Source organism: Scylla paramamosain, chromosome 42 (genome assembly GCF_035594125.1).
Source record: "Scylla paramamosain isolate STU-SP2022 chromosome 42, ASM3559412v1, whole genome shotgun sequence".
NCBI classification, from domain to species: Eukaryota; Metazoa; Arthropoda; class Malacostraca; order Decapoda; family Portunidae; genus Scylla; species Scylla paramamosain.
The window spans coordinates 690001-714149 of NC_087192.1; the positions used below are offsets into that span (position 1 = coordinate 690001).

General features: G+C 39.7%; 2 protein-coding genes across 5 annotated transcripts in view; one reads left to right on the top strand and one right to left on the bottom strand.

Annotated features, from left to right (window-relative positions):
* The window catches only part of LOC135093365 (monocarboxylate transporter 12-B-like), a 24851-nt gene extending 17284 nt beyond the window's left edge, over positions 1-7567 (bottom strand). Inside the window, exon 1 of one of the 3 annotated variants that reach the window (XM_063992612.1) lies at positions 6157-7567. The gene's annotated coding sequence lies outside the window, so the exon portion shown is untranslated. Of the gene's footprint in view, positions 1-4610; positions 5820-6156 lie in introns of those variants that run through there. The other 2 variants (XM_063992610.1, XM_063992611.1) reach the window with 2 other exon arrangements.
* Positions 7568-9132: 1565 nt separating this feature from the next.
* LOC135093300 (synaptic vesicle glycoprotein 2B-like) overlaps positions 9133-24149 on the top strand; it is a 40277-nt gene continuing 25260 nt past the window's right edge. The window contains exon 1 of one of the 2 annotated variants that reach the window (XM_063992435.1): positions 9133-9510. In XM_063992435.1, coding sequence (XP_063848505.1) covers positions 9438-9510 — 73 coding nt within the window. In that variant the 5' untranslated portion in view covers positions 9133-9437. Of the gene's footprint in view, positions 9511-23006; positions 23341-24149 lie in introns of those variants that run through there. The other variant, XM_063992434.1, reaches the window with a different exon arrangement.

A 24149-nucleotide genomic window follows, 5' to 3' on the forward strand; every position in this document is an offset into this window, starting at 1 on the left:
TACTAGCAACATGGCGATTCCTACACCAGCCTCGGAGTCCCCATCTGGGGAGGGGACTGTAAATGTCCCCAGGTTGGACTGTCTTTCTGTCGACAACCCTAAGTGTCTTGACACCTCCGTCAACTTTTTCTTCATTAACTTCTGCAACATTCGTGGTCTAAGATCTAATTTTCAATCTGTAGAACACCACCTCTCCTCTTCTAAACCTCATCTTTTCCTCACTGAAACTCAGGTGTCTGAGGCAACTGACAGTAGCCCCTTTTCTGTTCCCTCCTACTTTCTCTATCTTCATTTTCGATCCAAAGCTGGATGTTGTGTTTATGTGCACAATGACTTAACCTGCTCTCGTGCCCACGCTCTTGAATCTTCTGAGTTTTCCACCATCTGGCTACGACTACAGAGTCACTCTCAAACTAAATTTATCTGTGCTGTATACCTCTCACCTAACTCCTCTGACTACAAGAAATTCTTTGACTATTTAACTTCCAAAGTGGAGCACATTCTGACTCTCTTCTCTTTTGCAGAGATCTCCATTCTTGGAGACTTCAATGTTCACCACCAGCTTTGGCTTTCCTCTCCCTTCCTGTAGTCTTGAGTCAGCAAGTACTGTACGTTTCTTGAAGAACATCTTTTCTAATCAAAACCTGTTCCTTCTCACTTGCGAGAGATGGAGAGGCCACAGACATGTCACTGAGTAATTTTTCACACATTGAAAGTGGGCTTTTATTACTACTAAAAGGTGATGAAGGTGGTAGTGGTGGTGGTAGCGGTAGTGAGGAATCTGAAGGTTGCTATTCATTCTTCTTAGCTTTACGAGCCCTGGCAGCACTTTCTACCTTCTTTTTATAAGCAGAAGATCTTTTCATTGTAGGATAATGAGAAATGGGCAGTATATTAGAAAAAAGCAGTTAACTTCAGTGTCTATTGTTGGCGTCGCATAGGTTAGCGGGAAACCTTCCTCCTCCTCTTCTTCCCTCAACCTATCATCATGTTTAAATGCGTTTTCTATGACTTGGTCAAAGAGAGAACGATGCTTCGAATGGGAGTTTACATGATTTCAATTTTTTATTTATATAAAGGAAAAAAAGAGAAAGATACTGAGAGGTGGGCGTTCACTGTCACCATGTGGCGGCCTTTAAATTACTAAACATTGGCCTTTAAACTGTTAAAGGGACAGTTTGATGCATGCAGGACTTATCAGGTGATAGATAAAGGCCTAAACTTAAAAAAAAAAATGCAATAATCCTTTTTTTTTTAATTTTTTTTTTATCTCTCAGGTTAGAACCCGGCCTTAAACATGTTCTGAGTGGAAGTTATTGTGGATTCTTAAAGACATTTTCATGATTCTGACAGTAGTTTGATTGCGCACCATCAATGAGAACCTGACTAATCTTCACTGCAGCCTTTGAAAGCAGTCTTTACAGGAGTCTTAAGTGTTACACAATACACTCCTGGGGTCGTTTACTGGAAACATCGTATCTGCTATGGGCTCATGTAATTCACACGGCTGATCTTGTAACTTGTTATGATGCATACCTGAAACATAGGCGCTGCCACATTATATTGTAAATAGTCATCGGAATTTATGAGCTACTGGGAGTGCCTGTAACTCAGTTATGATACCAGATCAAAGTCACCACTCCAACTCTAATTAACAGGATTTTGGGATATTTAAAGTAAACAGTGATTATCTATTACTTTTTAATGTACTTATATTGAAGTACAACTTATTTAGACATAATAATAATATTTTAATGGAAAGCATACAACATATCAAGTATACAACATAATCAAGAAAAACTGTTAATTTTTTATCCTAAAAATTAGTTTCAGAACTTTTAAAATAAATTTTTGTGTCAATCTGACCTGGTAACATTGCAAGGTAAATACACAAATGGCAACTCACACCTGCCAGATGCAGCCCAATCAGCTGGGGACCCCACATCAACACTAGTGCCAATGATTTAAGGGTTGTATTGAGAATAAAAATAAAAAAAATTGAGAAAAAAAGCAGTCATCCATTTAGGATAATTTTTCTGTGATCTTATTGCTCTATATGGGATGTTTGCTAACTGTTCTGTATGCAGTTTATCTATGAAATATTTATACAACTCATCCACATTTACTTCACCTAATCCTTTCATCACGACCCCTTCCATCCTCTCCTTTCTTTCTACTCGCCTCGACCTTACCTCTCCCATCTCAGCATAACCTGATCCTCCAACATACACATATCTCCCCTTCTCTCCCTCCAACTCTTCTGGACACTTCTTCCCTCCTCTTACCTTACACACTCACACCTCACCTCACCTTTCTCATCCTGCCTTATTTCTCTCAACTCTGTCTTGGGCCTGACCTCACCATGCATCCGTTGCCAGTCAACTCCTTGGAGGCAATTTTTTAATCCCTCAAAATCTGCTCTCCTAAAGTCAGGTATTTTAGTAATGTTTTTGCTTCTAAAAGTTTCCTCCCATTTTAATTTGTACCTAATTTCCCAATTGTCACTGTTACCCAGCTGTCCTCCAGCCTCTACCTGCATGACTGCCTCCTCCCTGTTAGTTAGAATTAAAACTAGAATATTGTTCCCCCTTGTGGGTTCTACAAATATCTGTTTTAAAAAATTATCCTGAACTACCTTAAGAAATTCCTCTGCTTCCCTATTACCCACCATCAGGCTCCAGTCGATATTCCTAAAATGAAAATCTCCTACCACACATACCTGATTATACCTTCCTGCTCTATTTATTTCCTGCCATAGTGAGTGTTAATTTCCTTTGTACTGTTTGGTGGCCTGTACATTTATCCCAGTACTACTGCTGTGATCCTTCCGTAATATCTATCCGTATTGACTCTGTTTCACTATCTGTTTTAATTCTACTGTTAATGCAACACTGTAATGTGTCCTAATGCATAATGCGACACTTCCTTCTCTCCTATTTTTCCTGTCTTTATAGAATAGTGTATAATCACCTACCTTAACCTCTGGATTAAATACTTTTCCTGACATATCTAACCAAGTTTCTGTTAAAGCAATGATATAATGATGAAGAAGAAGAAGAAGAAGAAGAAGAAGAAGAGAGAGAGAGAGAGAGAGAGAGAGAGAGAGAGAGAGAGAGAGAGAGAGGAGAGAGAGAGAGAGAGAGAGAGAGAGAGAGAGAGAGAGAGAGAGAGAGAGAGAGAGAGAGAGAGAGAGAGAGAGAGAGAGAGAGAGAGAGAGAGAGAGAGAGAGAGAGAGAGAGAGAGAGAGAGAGAGAGAGAGAGAGGAAAAAGCCCTCCTAGGAGTGAGACATCACTGATAGCACTGAACATAAGCTAACATGCTTAGGTTAGGTTTTCTAAACCTTTTAATAGCTTGTGTTAGTTTAAAATCTGAGGCCTGTGCTGGCTATCCTAGCACAGTTTCCAAAGCATTACTGTATCCGGATTTATCATTCTACCTTAGAAACAAGATGCTAAAAACATTGGGAATTGCTAATTTCTCCATGCACTGTAGAAAAATGTTCTTACAATAATTAGCTACAGTTGCTTGTCTTACATGCTTAGCTTGGTCATTGGTCACTTTGATTAAGAACAACTTTGAGGATGGCCTTCTCATGAAACCTGTCTTAGGTTGTACAACCAGAGCCAATAAAAAACATGAGCGGTCATTGAGCAAACATTTGGAATTCTTAAGTCCAGATTTAGGTGCTTACACAATTCTGGCAGCCAATTACAGTATGAACCAGAAAAATGTGAGAAAACTGCTATGGCTTGCATGTTGTACAATTACTGTGTTATGAGGTGTATCCCTCTCCAAGAGGTGCTGGATGATGCCGATGGTGGTGTTGAAGTTAATGATGCTGTAATTAGTCATGGAAACACTACTGGCCAAGTTGTCAGGAGGGATGTGGTTCATAATTTCTTTTCCTAATACAAGTGTTGGAAAACAACTAGTTTCACTATGGGAAGATTAATCTTTATACATTTTGTAAGTGAATTTTTCAGCAAGCACACCACATGGATGTTTCCTTTCAGCCTGTGCTGGTTTCCAATTATAGTATTGTTTATGGTGTATAATTGAGAATACAATTAATACCCATATGTATTGTAATATGGTATGACATTGGTTTTGCACTGGTATTAGGAAGTACCTGGTTATCAAGTAATTTATATAATATAAATGAGTTGGTAAAAACATTTCTATGTAGTGTTATATGGATGTTTATTACATGTGTACAGGATCATAATACTTTTGTACAAAAAAACAAAACAATTTTCTTGAAGTAAAATAACTTATGACTTCTTCAGTTATCACAGTAAATTCTTTTTACATATGTTACCTATTTGTTATGCTAGGACCGTGCCTAACGCAGTTAACATGTTCCACAAACATGGCACGTTATGTAAATCCACATTAGGCAAACCAAAAAAAAATATAAAGGGATCCCATGGAGAAAATTCTAACTGGTTTCAGAGTTTTCCATATTTCAACTATTTTTCCACCTAAACCTATCCCCAGGTACTCACATCATAAGTAATGACTGTTTTTATGAATGTAACTTTGTGCGTGCAATAAATTACTGTAAAATGCTTGTTATATATAGGCACAATAAATAACATTTAGGACTCACCTGGACTCCTCATCTACACCAGATCACTATTCGTAAGAACACGTGAACTGGCTCAACACTGTATTGAAAAAAAAAGCACTTTAGCAATAACACATAGCACTTTTTACAAGAATATGAGAAAAGAAACACACACACACAAAAAATAAAAATAAAACACTTTATTCTGAGTCTTCACTCTTCACCCTCACTCCCAAACCTTCCAAAATCAAAGTTGGAGACTTCATCTTCATCATCTTGAGCAGCGAAGATTTATTTAAGTTCTTCCTTTTCATTGAGGGGTGACTGCTACAGGTGCCTTAAAGTAAGCACTGATGAGTGCCTACTGCCTCTTATTTAAGTGATTCCTGTAGAATTCACTATCAGGCAACAACACTGCGTTGATGTATTTGTGAGCTCAGGATCCAGCTCCATAACTTTATCTTTTAGGAGCTCACGCAACTCCATCAACTTCCTTACGTTTGTGGCAGTCAGCTGTTTTGGCTGTTTCCCCACCCCCCTGCCCGTGCTCCGTCTCTCCATCTTCCTCCTCTTCTTTCTGCTCTTCTGTTTCCTCCACTAATTCCTCCACAGATACCTATTGCTGTTGAGCTTTTACGAAGTCCATGGATGATGCGACTACACTGTCGAGGCGCCTTACCTGTCATCCACAAGACGGAGCAGTCAAGAATCACTACCTAACCGAACACAGGCCAAATATACCACGAAAGAACCTGGAAGAAGGAACAAAAATTTTAAACAACAAAAGAGACCCACTCCGACTACTGTTCTTAAAGGCCATCTACATACAAGTTCAGAAATGTCCACCAACACACAAGCACAGAATTTTTAAGTCCTCCCCACCATGAAACGCAAAACACGGAAAACCCCCGCGCCGCCGACCAGTCAGTCAGAAGTCACGCTTACCCGCTCTCGACAAGCCGCCTCCCTACCAATGAGAAGACAGGCTATTCTCCATCCGACCTGGATATAGGGAGGTCTACATGCTGACAATCAACACACACACACACACACACACACACACACACACTCTGCCTTGCCTCACTTCGCCTGAAGATGTTCCCTAGGCAGGAACGAAACGTCGCATACAACAGTTTAACTTTTGGACAGCTCCTCGGGGCTCTTGCCGCTCAAAAAAGAGAATTAGAGACAAGCAGAGAAAACACAGCAGAAGCTGAACAATGCAGAAGTTGCAGTCGCTTACAATCTCGTATGCCTAAAAGAGAATATATATATATATATATATATATATATATATATATATATATATATATATATATATATATATATATATATATATATATATATATATATATATATATATATATATATATATATATATATATATATATATATATATAAAACTTAACAAGTATTCAACACTATGAGCACATAATGAGTTACATATGTAAATGTAAAAATAAAAGGTATCACAGAAAATTTGCCATGACCAAGATGTCTCATGACTCACCAGTTACAGCAAAAATAAACCTATAACATCAATAATGAAAAGTGATCCACAGTAGAAGAACCTGAGATGAATCCCTACCGTGGATGATGTGCGTGCGTCGGCGAGTCGGAGTGTTCTGGGGAGGCGCTCGGTGTGGCTGGTGTCGGTGACGTACGAAACAAGTAAGAGAGCTAGATTAATATGACTGACTGATAGAATTATACTTTGCACAAGTGTAAGGGATTCTTAAACATCTATCACTTCACAACCTTCTATCTGGTCGCCAGTATGGGTTCCGTCAAGGCCGCTCTACTGGTGATCTTCTGTCTTTCCTTACTCAGTCTTGGTCATCCTCTTTTAGAGATTTTGGCAAAACTTTTGCTGTTGCCTTGGACATATCAAAAGCTTTTGATAGAGTCTGGCACAAAACTTTGATTTTCAAACTACCCTCCTACATCTTCTGTCCTTCTTTCAGTGACTTCATCTCAAGTTGTTGCTGCTGTGGTAGACGGTCACTGTTCTCCTAAATTTATTAACAGTGGTGTTCCTCAGGGTTCTGTCATGTCACCCATTCTCTTCCTATTATTCATCAATGATCTTCTAAACCAAACTTCTTGTCCTATCCACTCCTACGCCGATAATATCATCCTGCACTTTTCCACGTCTTTTCATAGACGTCCAGCCCTTCAGGAAGTAAACAGTTCACTCAAGGAAGCCACAGAACGCCTGACTTGTGATCTCTCCAAAATTTCTGATTGCGGCAGAAAATTGGTATTGTTCAATGCTTCAAAACTCAATTCCTCCATCTATCAACTCAACACAACCTTCCAGACAACTATCCCCTCTTCTTCAGTGATACTCACATGTTCCCCTCGTCTATATTGAACATCCTCGGTTTGTCCTCTTCTTATAATCCAAACTGGAAACCTCACATCTCATCTCTAGCTAGAACAGCTTCTATGAAGTTAAGCATTCTGAGACGTCTCCGCCAGTTTTTCTCACCCTCCCAACTGCTAACTCGGTACAAGAACCTTATCCGTTCATGTATGGAGTATGCTTCACATATCTGGTTGGTTCTATTCATACCGCTCTTTTAGATAGGGTGGAATCAAAAGCTTTTCGTCTCATCAATTCCTCTCTTCTAACTGACTGTCTTCAGCCTCTTTCTCTTCGATGCACTGTTGCATCTCTAGCTGTCTTGTACCGCTATTTTCATGCCAACTGCTTTTATGATCTTCCTAACTGCATGCCTCCCCTTCTCCCACGGCCTCCTTGCACAAGACTTTCTTTCTTTCTCTCCCCCTATTCTATCCACCTATCTAATGCAAGAGTAATCCAGTATTCTCAAACATTCATCCCTTTCTTTGGTAAACTTTGGAACTCCCTGCTTATTTCTATATTTCCACCTTCCTATGACCAGAATTCCTTCAAGGGGGAGGTTTCAAGACAATTATCCTTCAATTTTTTACTACTGCTTCGTACCCTATTCGGGGACCGGCATCTCAGTGACCTTTTTTTCTTTTCTTTTTTATTTTATTATTGTATTTTTGTTGCCCTTGGCCGTTGTCCCTCCTACATAAAAAAAAAAAAAATAATAATAATAATAATAATGAAAAAAGAAAAGGAAAAAAAAAAAAAAAAAAAAAAAAAAAAAAAAATATATATATATATATATATATATATATATATATATATATATATATATATATATATATATATATATATATATATATATATATATATATATATATATATATATATATATATATATATATATTAATATTATCTCCATGGCATAAAAATAAATAAATAAATAAACGCTTGCAGTGATGAAAAGTATAACACTAAAAATATTCATTATGTATGCATACCAGACGGTGTTTCAGAGGCAAGTTATTTATTTAGATCAGTTTTATATATATATATATATATATATATATATATATATATATATATATATATATATATATATATATATATATATATATATATATATATATATATATATATATATATATATATATATATATATATATATATATATATATATATATATATATATATATATTGAACAACCTTGGAAATATCGACGGAAGAATAAGAGGTGCAATATTACGGTGGTTAATGAGGGAATCAAAACAGCCCGCGTTCCTCTGTCGTCAGCCTAAGTTGAATAACTAACACGTCATCAACATGAGAACCTCTATATCACTGATAGTGAACCTGGGTGCATGGTGCATCCCAGGCTGCATGAATTGTTGCAAAGGTACCTTCATGGAAATATTGGGGCACATGAAGGGAGACATGACATGACCAGTGTATATGTGTAAAAGTGCACAGTACGAAAAGATGTTTTAGAAAAGTGCCAATTAAGAAACTTATTCAAATTAAGACTATGTTATTATAAATTTATGTATTATATACTGTATATTAGCATATTACACTCACACGCAACTCGCGCTTCACAGGTTTGAGATGTGGCATTTTGATTTTATTGTATATTTAGCACCTATGTAACAATTATTTAGGACCGAATAGCTATTTTCTGTTTAAAATAGAGACCTAATACTAATATTTATTTATTTTCAGACATAAAACTAAAGAAAAAAGTGAAATATTAAAGTTTTTAATCGTTTTAGGCGCGAGAGTACATGAATCTATCATAGGCTTCCGGAAGGATGGGAGCCACTGCTATTATACGCAACACAGAATATACCGCTGGCCATACCCATCACTTTAATGATCGTCACACACACACTCACACACACACACACACACACACACACCCGATATTGGAGTCATGTATAAGAACATGGGAATTAAGGAGATGACTTTAACAATTTCCCAAATATGATCTTTTATTTCTCGGCAAAATAGGACCCAACAGTGAAATTAATGAACTGAATGAATCTAAATCTAACCTAGACTTGGAAATGATGATGATGATGATGATGATGATGATGATGATGATAATAATAATAATAATAATAATAATAATAATAATAATAATAATAATAATAATAATGATGATTTAGAGGCCGAATCATCTATCAAAATACCGATGTCCGAAGCCGAAATGGCCAACATGGTGTTGTATTGAAGACTAGCGGAAAAGTGTCACGGAAACTAACGGTGTATAAATCAAACCACAGAAAAAGCGGGAAGGTGCAAAATAGTCAGTAAATATAAAAATACTATAAGTAAAACCGTACTGCGCAAATACAGGGAAGGAAGAAGAGGAAAGGAGTTAAAGATGCAAACATAGTGTTCTGCTCAGCCAAGGTCATTAAATTGTACGACGGCTCACCTGGCTGTTCAACAAGTTACATTACAGCGTTCATCTTGTGTAGCATTCATGAGTGTATGTTCCTGATGAACGGATGGACCTGAATTTCCCCATCAGGATGGAGAGGAGGGGCCTTCTGGACAGCAGTAGATCAGACGAAGACCCAGGTGAGTGTGTTCGTGTCTCACCTGAGGCGGACCAGCTGGCACCTGTTGAAGGGATGCCGCGATTATGTTCCCTGCTGTGCGTGACTCGTGGTGATGTATCCAATGGCAGGCCTCACCCATCCCCTTGCTATTCTATACTCCTTATGTTTCCAAACTTATTGACATTTCCTCACTGATATTTCCCCCACCGACATATGCCCTCTTTGCCCTCTAACCCCCTGGCATACCTCCACTGATAAACTCCCACCAGGATACCTTTGCTCTCTATCCCCCAGACATTCCCCAACTCTGATTATGTCCCCCAATAACAGATTTCCTCCCAGGACATCTTTGCTTCTTGACATTCCCCAACCCATCTGATGCTCCCTAACCCCTCATGTTATTGCTCCATTCTGATTTCTTCTCCCTGACAGATTCCCTATGGATATATTCCCTTTTTTTTTATTATTTATTTATTTATTTTTTATATATTTTTTTTCTCTCATGAACATTTTAACAGTTTCTTCCCGTGATATATTAGACAGCACTGTGATGTGGTCATGAAATACCTGTTCGTTGAAATTACTGTCAGTGATTTACATTTAAATTCTAGATGAAGTTAATGGTGTAATAAACAAGGAGAGAGAGAAAAATGCTTGGAGGAATAAAATTTATGAGGGTGAAATAAATCAGGAGGGAAATGTTTTGTAAGAAAATATCTGACACTCATTGAATGGAAGCTGACAATATTTGCAGCCCACAGATCAGACATTGTTAGGGAAATTTATCAGCAATGACATTTTTTTTCTTTTTTTTTTTTTACAGTTATTACTGCTGAACATGACTGGCTAATATACCAAACTGTTACTTAATCAAATGGGCTTTGGTGATAGACAACAGCCATCTCTTGTTTCCCTTAGCCTTGTGATGTAATCCCTGGCAGGAGCACAGCCACCCAGCAACACAAGACATGTCTCTCTGGCACACAAGCCCAGTATATTGCTTCATTATCACAGTCATCTATCATTATCATTGTCATTTTTATGTTTTATGGCCTTATTTTCCTGTACTTTATGTTGATAAATGAACAGAATTACATCAGCCTCATTTTTATGTTTTATGGCCTTATTTTCCTGTACTTATGTTGATAAATGAACAGAATTACATCAGCCTCATTTTGGGTAGCAAAGCTATAATTTTCTGTATGCTTCATTTTTATGCATGTACATTATTACCATCACAGTTCATTATTTATTTATTTATTTTTATTTATTTTATATATTTATTTTTTCACCTGAATATGCCTGACCTAATTGCCTCATACTTTGTAACACATTGTATAGATATTTTTTATAATTGGGACAGTATTGACATTTATAACGATGAGGAATGCTGTATTTTGCACCAGAAGATGCACAAGATGCCCTTAGTTGTATTTCTGTAATAATACCCTTGCATTTATTTGTGGACGCTTATTGGGCAGATAAAAGGTGATCTTTTCTGGTGTGTTTTTGATAGTGAGATTTGAATGTGTCAGTTGTAAATGCAGTTATGAATGACTAAGGGGGAACTAGTAACTTGAGTGAGGTCTGTGGTCTGTTGTCTAGCCTAGATAGTTTCAGTAGGTACCCATATAGGTTGCTGACGTTTCTCTTGAAAATTGGTTGTAGGTATGCAAAATCCTCAGAATCATGTAACAGTGTATAAGTTTCTGTTGTATCTCCCATTGCTTAGTGATCTTTAGTGATTACTTCCCTGAATACTGTGCAAAGTAAGTCTTGAAAGTCTAAAAAGAACTTTGAAGGACCTTTTCCATAATTCTGTGCATATGTCTTTAATAAGGTAAAGAAACAATCCCGAGACAGTATAGTCAGGGATAGGGTGTACTGGTGAGAGACAGGGTGGCAGAAGCATCACCTTGCCAAGTATGTAAAAAAAAAAAAAAGTGCAAGTTACTGATTAGTTGTAGCATCCAGTGACCAGAAAATATCTGAAAAATTAGTGAAAATACCTAAGCAAAAACAAAATAAATAAGATAAAATAGAAAAATTGACATAAGGAATTACAATTTCACTGAAAGGCAAAAGCCTAACAAATATTCTCTACTCATGAATTAAATGTACTGTATACAAAGGTGAATATTCAAGAGATATTGAAAGAATGGATTAATTTTTATAATGGAGGAAGGAAAAATATAAAACTTGGGATTTGAAGGTGTTGTATGAAGTAAAGTTCATATTAAAATGATTCAAGCAGTAACCAGCCGAAGAGGAAGAGCATTTCAATTAGGAATTTTTGTGACTCGCAGTGTCATCCGACATGCATCTGCTGGTGAGCCTGGTATTTAACAGCATTGTTCCAATAACTGAGAGTGCTTGTACACATGTGCTTCACAAGCAACATCAAATGATCTCCATCCAAATAAGATAATTGGCATCCCAAAGTATTCTGCAGTATGCCATAGTTGCTTGAATTGATGTCAGGATGTCACTTTCAGGTTGTATTGTATTTGTATTGTATTTGGTTAGGTATTGTATTGTACAGGTGGTTCCCCACCAATGGTGGTCAGATATCTATGAAGGTACTGTTGTGGTGATGAGGTACTGAGTTTTGGGAATTTGTTTGGTGCTCTCTGGAAGATTTATGATGGCTGGGGATTGAAAGAGGCTCATGTTTCTCACACTGTAGCAGTGGGTGTGGCAAGGGGCATGAACCCCATTAAGAAGGATCAAAAGGGTATGTTATGATGAGGAAGTTTGCAAATTAGAGCCCTGGGATTCTTGAATTGTGTGCCACAGCAAAGTGTTTGCTGAAGAAATGCTGAAGATTTGTTTAACTAATTTGATGCAGAGTCATTAATTTTTTTTTTTTTTTTTTAATGCTAAATGACTATGAATGATGTTGCACTTTTCATTTAAGTAACCCTAAAGTGGAGGACTTTTAAACAGGCTTTGTGGAAAATGCTTGTATGTTAATGTTAAAATGAGTATGAGTATATCATACAAGTACATACTATTTTTTTCAATATGCCTTCATACAACAAAGAGAAGTGTGGATATCTACATTATATTAAGATGAATACTTTGGGATATTATTATGGAAATAAATTATGTAAATAATGGTTGATAATGGCTGAAGATTTAAGGGAGGAAGCAACAGTCACAGTTGTGAGAGTTGCATTAATTAGGGACAAAAATGAGTGGAGCAGTTTGCAGTGTAGTAATGCAGCTTAAATGGTGCAGGGCTGGACAGAGAAGGTATATTGTGGCCACTGCAGACCCAGGTGGAGGAGGAAGATGAAAATAGAGGATAACATATTTGCCAATGTTCCTTTTGGTACTTCTTTTACAATAACCATAACTACTTTGAAGGAAAACACAGATTATTTGTATACATTTTTCCTTCATGATAACGATGTACAAGCCATTGACTATGATTTTGAAAAAAATTATACTTTCTGATTTCTTGTATTTTATGCCAAAAATATACCATTTCAGAGTACAAAAACATTCACACACACACACACACACACACACACACACACACACACACACACAGAGAGAGAGAGAGAGAGAGAGAGAGAGAGAGAGAGAGAGAGAGAGAGAGAGACACACACACACACACACACACACACACACACACACACACACACACACACACACACACAGAGAGAGAGAGAGAGAGAGAGAGAGAGAGAGAGAGAGAGAGAGAGAGAGAGAGAGAGAGAGAGAGAGAGAGAGCAATAAAGTATGTAATGAACGTAATATACCTACACATAAATAAAATATTCACATAATGAAGGCACAACTTTCCATTAACATAGCCAATGGTTGTGGCACATGTGTGGTGAGGTATGCACAGGAGGGATTGCAGTTTAATTATCCTCAGCAGCTTTGATCAGGACAGCTGTGTCTGCTGGGGATGGGGACGTGGCTCAGGCGATGCACTGCGCGCTGTGTTCTAAAGCGCTTTGCTCTTTCACTAGGACTGTTTTCTAAGGCCGCAGAGATGATTAGCCGTGTTTTCAAGAGTTTCTTTTGTTGATAATATAGAAATCATGTTAACCTCTCCCTAGAACCTTAAAAACCCTCTTAAAAACCCGTTTAACTTCAAGTAGAGCCTTTTGAAAGCAGTGGAGGTGCGGGCAGAATATGATGAACGAGGTGGTTACGGGAGGAGATTCCAGGAAACATTTTGTCCTATCTTTCTTATATTTAGGTATTGCTGAATTTCGGAGACGTGGTGTATATATTTACAGAATGACGCCCGTTCAGTATGAGATTGCTTAAATAAAGGAGAGTTACTGATGATTTACATGAGGTCATGTATACAAATTTGTATTTTCGTCAGGGGTCCCCCGCTCAGTGAGAAAAACTAGCGGCGGCACGCTATCATGACGCTGGCTATAATTATATGGTACTATAAACCCACAACACCGTGCAGCATATTGTACTGGAGCCCCTTGGTACAGGATAGGATAGGATGGCATTTTGTAATGATCATATCATGGTCGCCCGCCCGACAGTTAAGGTCACAGTTCACTGCCAATACTGTATTGCCTCAGACCACTTGTGTAGCCTCAGACTAGGTCACAGCCAGAATGCTATCAGTACGTTGAAATACTGAAATAGTGCGCAATTGATCAAGAGACTCAAAGAAAGGCGCCATGTCGGAGGTCGAACCCGGTACCCGAGCATAAAGGTATATTACCGATCTACTTTAAGGCGCGCCCCATGCCCAAGTAAGGTTGTGGGGCTTTGGGTTTTTACAATTTTAGTTAATGTAAACATGACTTAGAAAAGTTTTCTTTCTCTTCACAGGAAGTGGTGTTTATTATCGTTTTTTCTTCTTTTTTTTTTATTGCAAACATTGTGATAAGAAAAAAATCGAGTAACTGCTATTTGCATAACGGAAAATAAAGTGAATATCCCTTCAAGTTACAAATGACGTGACATTCTTACATTTTTTTGTGATCAATTAGTTTATTTTTATTTTTAGTAAATGATAATTACTTTCTAATGAGACTTGTTGTTGACTGTTTGTAGTGGACAGCATGAGGATCTCCGTGATAAAACTGATAAGCATGTCATCTTCCTTACTTTCATAGCTGCCTGATGACGCACACAGAACTTATGAGAACACTGAGGCCAGAAAATTTCTTCATGCCTTCATGTCTTTCTTCAGTCTCCATGACTGACTCATCAACCTGCACGGCAGTCGTTCAGGAGACGTGCGGTGTTTTGATTTCATTATGTCGTCAGACATGGATGAGGTGCGGTGCTTCACACCATCTGATACTGTACTGGAATTTTTGTTAATTCCTTCGCTATCTCTTCCCATTGTATTTTCCAGATAATTTCAGCTGCAAAGGGCATGAACAGTTTCCATCAGTCCAGTGAGGCATTTTCTCTCAGGGAATTTATTGAACAACAGTATCCTAGCTCTTTAGCTGTTTTTATCCAGTGGATGTGGCCTTTAACCTGCGCAGTCATGTTGCGTTGTACTAAAGAGAAACAAAATGCACATGGCATGTGTTTGTACGGACTACCGTGTTTCGTCTGGAAATATATAACTAACTTGGAGGGCTTCATGCTCTTATTCGACAGTGCTCTGAAGCAAAAGATACGCTGTTGTTGGCCAGTACCTCCGCTTGCTGGGCTCACCAGGAGGCCTTGGTGAAGGTAAACCTCATCATATTTTCCATTTTTTTTTTTCTAGTATTTCACATAATCCAGAATGAAAAAAAAAAAATCTTCCTCTCAGCGCATGTGATATTTTGTTCTTCATTTGAGGACTTAAGCTCATCACAGTCAGTTTGGCAGTTCTTGTTTTGATGAGGACGATCTGGTAACAGTGGTCCATTTCCTCGCAGACGGAAAACTTTGTGTACAAAATGGAAGAAAAAGAAGACGTGTTTCTCCTACTCTATCAGTAAAATAATATTGCAAAAAAACAAAACAAAACAAAAAAACCAGATGCATGATGTGGAAAGTTAATGTTGATAATCACAGCTACCAATCACTCCACGTGTTGAGTCAGCGGCAGTCTCCCAGCTGAATGATGACAGCTCGCCAGCACCAGAGAGAGAGAGAGAGAGAGAGAGAGAGAGAGAGAGAGAGAGAGAGAGAGAGAGGTTGCTGCTACCAAATTGAGTAAAATAAATCGCGGAAAGACTTGATACTGTATATATATATTTTTTTTTTATATAGATGAGGGAGGGTAGAGCGTGGAACAAACTATGGAAACTTAAGTGTAGCGAGCATTTGAACCACTTGTTACAGTGTATTACTGACGATACGTAAAGATCTTATAAAACACACTAGACCAGGCAGAGAACCGAGTATTCAGAAATCACAGGTAAACAACCTGATTGCAGTGACACACACACACACACACACACACACACACACACACACACACACACACACACACACACACACACACACACACACACACACACACACACACACACACACACACACACACACACACACACACACACCTTATCTCAGTCGGATAATAAAGTAATGGCTACTGTTTATCATGATGCTAATGTACAACGACTTCATTTCGCTATTGTTACGTGTAGTGTAGGTAAATACGTGAATATCAAATTGTGGCTGGGAAGAATTTTTTTTTTTTTTCTCGTATATAGGATAAAATATCACTTTGTTTCCATATACAACTTAGTGACCATTTAGCTTAGCGTCTCAGGACAGTACGTACATGTTCAGTACCTTCTCGTGGTATCCAGTCAGTTTTCGTACACCTATTTGTTTTTCAGATTTACCGCTCCGTGGAGTGGCCCGGCGCTTTACAGTCTCAAGGACGGCCCGGAGGTGGTGAAAATATCCCTACTGGCAAGCAAAAATTTTATTGACGTCTCCGCGCTGGTTGTGCCGCTGCAGCTGTTGCCGTCTCATTACATGATTTATATCGCCATCTCTCTCTCTCTCTCTCTCTCTCTCTCTCTCTCTCTCTCTCTCTCTCTCTCTCTCTCTCTCTGACGAAAAGATTTGTTATATAGCCTTATTGGACAATGTACAACTAAAGAACAAAACAAAAAAGAAATAAATAAATAAAAATAAGTGGAACAAAGGGCAAGTTTCCTGCTCGCCGTGAACAGAAGACGGAGGTATGATGGGGTAAACTCGACATTAGCTTTTACTGAATTCTTCATCCTGGAGATCACTTGGCAGCTCTCTGCACCCTTAAACCTTTAAACCTTTAAGTACTCGTAGTGACAGGGTATAAGAGTTTCTGTATAGACATCGTATTGCCCCAGTGTGAGACAATAATGATTGCTGTATCATGGCTTCCCTTGGGTATCACAACAGTGAACATACTTGACCGCATATATAGTTCTGCCAAAAAAAAACATTGTTATTTCAGTTACTAATTTTGCCAAGTTCAAGGTTCAAGGTTTTAATTGAAAACAGTTTTGACATTTCAGATGTATTAGGAAATACATAGTAGTAAGGCTTTAAATACTGCTTACGCTAATTATGAAAAAAAAAAAAAACATTTCAAAAGTAATGAAATTAATCTTCTACATTATATTCATATCTCACTGTGTTCATTTGGGGTCCTGTGTACAAGTGTCATCGTAGCTGCCTCCAATAAGCCGTAAATTATCATTAGCACATTTAAATTTACACACACACACACACACACACAAAGATTGGAAACAACCTTATAATGATCACAGTAATAATAATAAATAATAATAATAATAATAATAATAATAATAATAATAATAATAATAATAATAATAATAATTACAATAACTTGCCATCCACCCACACACACACACTGGATGAGGCGCGGCTACACTTGTCCAACACTTGTGCTCGTAAAGTTAATGGCGTTCATTATTATAGAAAGAAGTTAGTCTTTCTCTTCTTGGTCTTCAGTAATATCTTGTAGGTCACTACAGCAGCTGCAGTCGCATGTAGGTCTAACTCATCCGTACCCATGGGAGAGGCCATGATCTTGACTCCGCGGTATCTCGCTAGAACTGAGTGTTGCCTTGGGGCAGAACTGAATAATTAGTAGGTGACACAGGCCGGCTGTCCGGCCGCCTGAGCGTGTATAGGGCCTTTTAACACTCGACAGGAAGGGCAGAGAAATGAGTCGCAGGGCGCGTTTAAAAAAAAACTGACGATTTTCAGAAAGTTGAAACGATTTGACGATTTTGAATGCTGCATTTACATAAAATTAAATAAAGAGATACGTTGAGGAATTCACAATATAATCAATGAATTTTTTAAACTTTGCCCTGGTACATTTATTGCTGTCATGGTGCAGTTGTTCAACTTAATTCTGAAGACTGCAGTTATTCCTTTTGAATGGACAATTGGTACTGTCAAGCCCCTGTACAAACACCTGGGCATGGATGTTTCTTTACATTATCTTTCATTCCATAACACTCAGATCCACTTAATAAAATATCATTGTTACCCTCCGTTTCAGATAAGTATGTAATATTAAAATTTCATATATATATATATATATATATATATATATATATATATATATATATATATATATATATATATATATATATATATATATATATATATAAAGTTCCCCCCTGCTCAGATGATCTTAGATGTGTGTGTGTGTGTGTGTGTGTGTGTGTGTGTGTGTGTGTGTGTGTGTGTGTGTATCATCCAAGGTGATCTCAGCAGGGGGAGCTTATCATAGTACATTTCCCGCACTCCTTCCCTCCGTGAGTGACAGCAAGGCACACCAGACGGCCTCAGGCAAGCCTGCCTGTGATGTGACCATTGACCTCCCTGCTGGACATGATTTGTACTCCTCGGAAGAAAGAATAATAAATAAATGAAGCTAATACAGAAAAAAAAAAAAAAGTAGAACACATAAGAATAGATAAAATAAATAGATAAGGAAGAAAGAAAGGGAGGTGAGGATGGTGACCGTAGCGGGGCTCGAGGTAAACCAAAAAGTTTACAAAAAAAAAAAAAATGAATAAAAATAAAGCAATATATGTAAGAAAGAAAGAGAAAAAGCTCAATGACTTAGGTTAGAAAATCCCTACCATTAGTATTTGGTTCTGCCATCACCACCATCGACATGAAATAAACGAATGTATAAATCCGGCCATGAGGTCAGACCGCGGCAGTGAGTGCAGGCCCAAGGGAGGGAGCGAAGGTGACTGGGGCGGGTAGCGACTTTTGACCAGGGGCAGGTTACGTATGACACGCTAATCTGAGTTAACGCCACACGCTCCCTAGAACGCTTACTTTCCTTTGAGTACATTTATAACCCCACTGGCGTGTCTCGTACCGTACTGCACTATTATAATTGAGCAGGAAATACCAGAACTAAATGGGTAGCCCGTATTTAGAAACGCTTTGCTCTCCCACCACGACTATTTTCCAAGGCCCGGGTTCTCAAGAATATTTTTCCTTTTAATAATGCAAAAGTCTTGTTAATATGTCACTAAAATCGTAAAAACACCCCTAAAAACCCGTGTCACTTCTGGTAAATCTTTTTGAAACCAGTGGAGATAAGCGCAGAAGTGTTTCAGAGTATGGTTCGTGGAGGCAGCCGTGAAGGAGCTAATGTATCCCACGCAGAGAAGCGAGATTGCCTGGCCATCCCACTCGAGTTTGTGTTACGCACCGCACCTCACCAACCGACCCCAGATTATCTTTCACAGGGTTATTTGAAAGTGGAGTGTTTTGAATGACTGACTGCCTCGTCATTACGCCACTACTTCGTCTCTCTCTCTCTCTCTCTCTCTCTCTCTCTCTCTCTCTCTCTCTCTCTCTCTCTCTCTCTCTCTCTCTCTCTCTCTCTCTCCACACAAACTCTATAACAAATTTTCATATCACTTGCCTACATATGTCTGTGTTTGCATAATTATGACATTTAGGCCTAATGTCTGACCTCATCGGCATGTTTGTTTTTGAGGTCTGTACGGTAGGTCCGGCGTGACACCCTGAGCCTCTACTGTACCTGTACATAAAATACATACAATGCTAATGTATGTAATAGGCCAGTAAATCTCTCTCTCTCTCTCTCTCTCTCTCTCTCTCTCTCTCTCTCTCTCTCTCTCTCTCTCTCTCTCTCTCTCTCTCTCTCTCTCTCTCTCTCTCTCTCTCTCTCTCTCTCTCTCTCTCTCTCTCTCTCTTCCTGCACCCTCATTTTGCGTCAAGTTTTCTGTATTCACCAAGGCAGTACTGGAAGATGAAGAGAGTTAACCGTCTTATTTCCGCCGCTGCTACACTAGTCTTTATTTATTTATTTTTATTTATTTATTTATTTTTTTCACTGCATCGCCGCCATCCTCCAGCCTTGATGTGATGACCTGTGTGGCTAAAAGATGCTAAAAGAAGAAGAAAGCGTGCCCATGACAAATCAGTAAGGTCCTTGAATGTGGAGTTCTGCCTTGCTATCAGTATTTCACTTTCATTTCATCTTCCAGTCTTACCTAAGAGTTGGGCAAGCGCTGGGCAGGAAGACTGAGTGCAGAGGAACTGTTGGACGGAGGAATGATGCTAAACTCAGGTGATATGTTGCGAGCCGTCGTGTTCATTGCTCTCTTCAGAACATATGTATAAATACATTATTTAGTACGTCGACGTTCACAAAACTTAATTGTGAAACATTTTGAACATCAGTTCCTTTAATTACAACTTCTGCATCATTCTTATTTATGACTACATGCCTTCATCCACTCCTTCCTCTTGACACTAGTCTCCATATTCTTATGCTCTGCTCCTTTATAACCCTTACTTCCATCCTCTTAAGCCTCTATACATCTTTATACATCCTTTTGCAGCCATGTTACTGTTAGCTGCTCGTAAATGGCTCGCCTGGTGCTGGGCTAGCGCGCGACTTGATTCGGCATTCCCGTTATTGTTGTAAACAGCTTCAAATGCAGCGCCACCAACGTGCGTGACTCACGCGCCACCAAGATAAACACAGAATGGACCCAAAATAAGTCAGCTCACTATCTTCCAATACTTTGCAGTTGTTGTTGCGTTAAGTATTCCTCGTTAGCAAACATCATTTGCTAAAAAGATTTTAGTGTTTGGTGATCTGAACCAAGAAATGTGTGAATTAAACTAAAAGGAAGAGAAGGAAGATAATAAAATAAGGGAAGCTGCAAGAAGCCACCAGGCTCCTGTAGGAGGAGACTACAGCAAAGAAAAGAATAGGAATAAGAGAAAGGTGAAAGGTTTGAAAAGAAGGTGTAAGAAAGAAAATAAATAAAAGACCAATAAATAAATAATAAATGAAGGTGATACAAAGCTGTATCAAAGAAAAAGAAAAGGAAGAAGGTGAAATGGAAGCAAATAAGAAAGATGGCATTACAGCAGTAGAGAGCGATGCCCCTCGATTTTACCTTCCTCAGCCACAGCGGCTGCGGCAACCTTACGCAACTCGTCTTCCTCGGCCGAAGTGCTGACTGCATCCAGCAGAAAGAAAATGGCCGCTATGGTATGGTATTAGCTGCTCTGCCTCCAGACTTCAACTTGACCACCACACAAGCAGTTCCCACGCAGAGGCAGACTGCTGAAAGGAGGAACCCTGCGCCATAGAGTTCCAGGTCCCCAGTGACATCATGAAGGAGGCCTAGTTAATAAAGTATTGATTGTACCTTCCTTGGGGCTTGTCTTTTGCCGTGACTGCAGTCCCTTCACCTGTGACAGGTAGCACTGTACATCCGGAGCGAATCTCACCAAATTAACAGCGTTGTCACCCTCAAGTAAAACCTGCTTGTGGGGAGACAAGTGAAGCCAGTGCACGTGCGTGTTCCCGCCTGAGCTTCACCCTTCCCTCCCTCGCGAGTCACTTTTGGTATCGGTGAACACCACCGCTAGTCACTCCCTCTTGATGGATTAGTCCACGTTTTCTCTCATTCTCACTGCCAGTAGAAGCCGAAACTCACCTAAGTGTTTTTGTTGGTTTATGTGCGACCTTGGATCCCCAAGCAGCATAGGAATGGGGGATGCGTTGCTGTGCACCAGCTGAGCGGGTCTCTCCTTTACGTTGAAGACGTCAGACCTGTCATTATACAGGGACTGCCGCGTGCGGCCATACTGACGTGCCGCAGCTTTCCTTATGTTGTTAGGTTTTTGTTAGTATAGTTAAGGTAAACGTTCATTATTTCACAATTTTAAGCTGTACACCTGTACATTGCACGGCTCACTGTGTGTCTCACTATACCTGCTAGAGTACTGATGTTATAATTCACTGTAAGGACACCATTCACTTACGTTTCACTGTATCCATCAGGTAACCGTTACATCACCTTGTTGCAGCGCATGCCAGGGCACCGCTTGCTGGTTTACTGGAGCAACACAGTTTTGTTGTGTTTCACTTTATCAGGACCCGCACTGTTCACAGGATGCTTCACTTTAGCTGAAGGGCACCGTGTCCTTCACTGTATGCTCCACTGCATCCATCAGGGCACAGCGTGGCTCACTGCATGTTTCACTGTATATATAAAGGTTACAGAGCCTTTCACTATTTCACGGCGTGCATCTACACACATTACCGTTCACAGTACGTATTGAGGTGATATACTGTTTGTTTCACTGTATCTTCCACAGCTCAGCACCCTTCACTGTTTCACTATACCATCTATCGGGGCACAACACCTTTCACTCTGTTTCACTATTTGTACACGGTATCTCCATGGAATGTGTGTGTGTGTGTGTGTGTGTGTGTGTGTGTGTGTGTGTGTGTGTGTGTGTGTGCGCGTGCGTGCGTGCGTTTGTGCTGCATGGCATTGGTGGGGCTTCAGTCCTGCTATGCCCTTGGATGTCTTCCCGCCCACTTGAGTGTGCAGGCAATGATGAGGTCAGTAACGATAATGGCGATAGTGTTAATGATGACAATAACAACAGTAATGATAATGCGGATGGATATCCTGCCACATGCACTTTCCTGCACATGTAAGGTGGAGTTAAATGAAAAGCAGAAAATAAATAGCAGAAATGTAGAACAGAGAGAGAGAGAGAGAGAGAGAGAGAGAGAGAGAGGAACGTATAGTGAAAGGGATAACTTTATACAGTATATTTCATAGCTTGTGAGAATGTAAAAGTTCCTCCGTTTTGAGACGCCGTATGACCATGCTGCGACGCTTAGGTCCAGTCCAGCCACCAGCCAGTCGCTCCAGCTATGCGAAGGACTCCCACACCTGTGCCCTCGTTCCATTCATGAAGTCACGATGTATGTAAACGCGGACAAGCGCTGTAAATACTCATGATTCACTGAAGAAAAGAACAACAATGATGATAATGACAGTAGTAGTAGTAGTAGTAGTAGTAGTAGTAAAGATGTTAGTGTTTCGGTGATTATCATGGTTCAAAAGACTGTTATAGCGGGAGTCATTTCGAGTTTTCAAAAGCGAGTGTAGAAGGAAGCAGTGGCTGCGGTGGTGGTGGTGGTGGTGGTGTGGGGAATGCCTGGATTATCTCGTGTGGTGGCGGAGGTGGTGGTGGCGTGACGAGGTGGTGCCGTGCTCTACAGTCAGGCGGCGGCAGCGGGTGGCGGAGGAACAGCATAATCAAGCTAGGGAGTCGGTGTGGTGTTGGCCGAGGCTGTTGTGACAAGCGAACAGTGAAGCAACCCCTTGACTTGGAGTGACAAGACGAGCTATATCTCAACTTGTGGTGTTAATTGCTGGTGCGATACGTGCAGCGGAGAACAGGGCAGATCGCCACCCCAGCAAGATGAGGCAGGAGAGTCGGCAGGATGAAGGAGGCGGCAACGAAGGTGGAGGTGGTGAGGGTGGAGGTGGTGTCTTCGTCTGCGTTCCCACAGTGTCAGAAAACGTTCCGGAGATGAACGATCCAGAGCTTGTCAAACCCAGTAAGTTGTTGTTGACTGTGTGTGTGTGTGTGTGTGTGTGTGTGTGTTGGTCGAGTAAGGCCCCCACGTGCGAGACACGTTCTGTTTGCTACGACACTCGTCTCACTCATCCACTCTGCATTAACACTGGAGAGAGAGAGAGAGAGAGAGAGAGAGAGAGAGAGAGATTTAATACTAGAGAGAGAGAGAGAGAGAGAGAGAGAGAGAGAGAGAGAGAGAGAGAGAGAGAGAGAGAGAGAGAGAGAGAGAGAGAGAGAGAGAGAGAGAGAGAGAGAGAGAGAGAGAGAATGTAATGGTATCATCATTCTTGATTAATTTAACACTGGAGAGAGAGAGAGAGAGAGAGAGAGAGAGAGAGAGAGAGAGAGAGAGAGAGAGAGAGAGAGAGAGAGAGAGAGAGAGGGAGGATGTAAGGCTATCATCATCCTTGGTTAATCCAGTGTCCTTTACACACACACACACACACACACACACACACACACACACACACACACACACACACACTCTCTAAACACTTGTGTGTGTCATTACAGGAGCAGGAGGACCGTATGGCACATGAGAAGCTTGACAAGCAGCCCATTATTAAACCAAAGTCTTTTCGACACCTTAAACATAAGAACCAGAATTAATGTAAATATGAATAAGAAAAGAATTAAACACATTAAGATCAGAATGACAAACAGGAGACAGCAGGAACCATAATCAGTTTTAAGCACATTACAGACTTGAGTAGCATGTATTCTGAGGTCATTGGTATCTAATGGACAGGTGGATTTCATTTGTTTATTTTGCACAGTGAGACTTCTGCG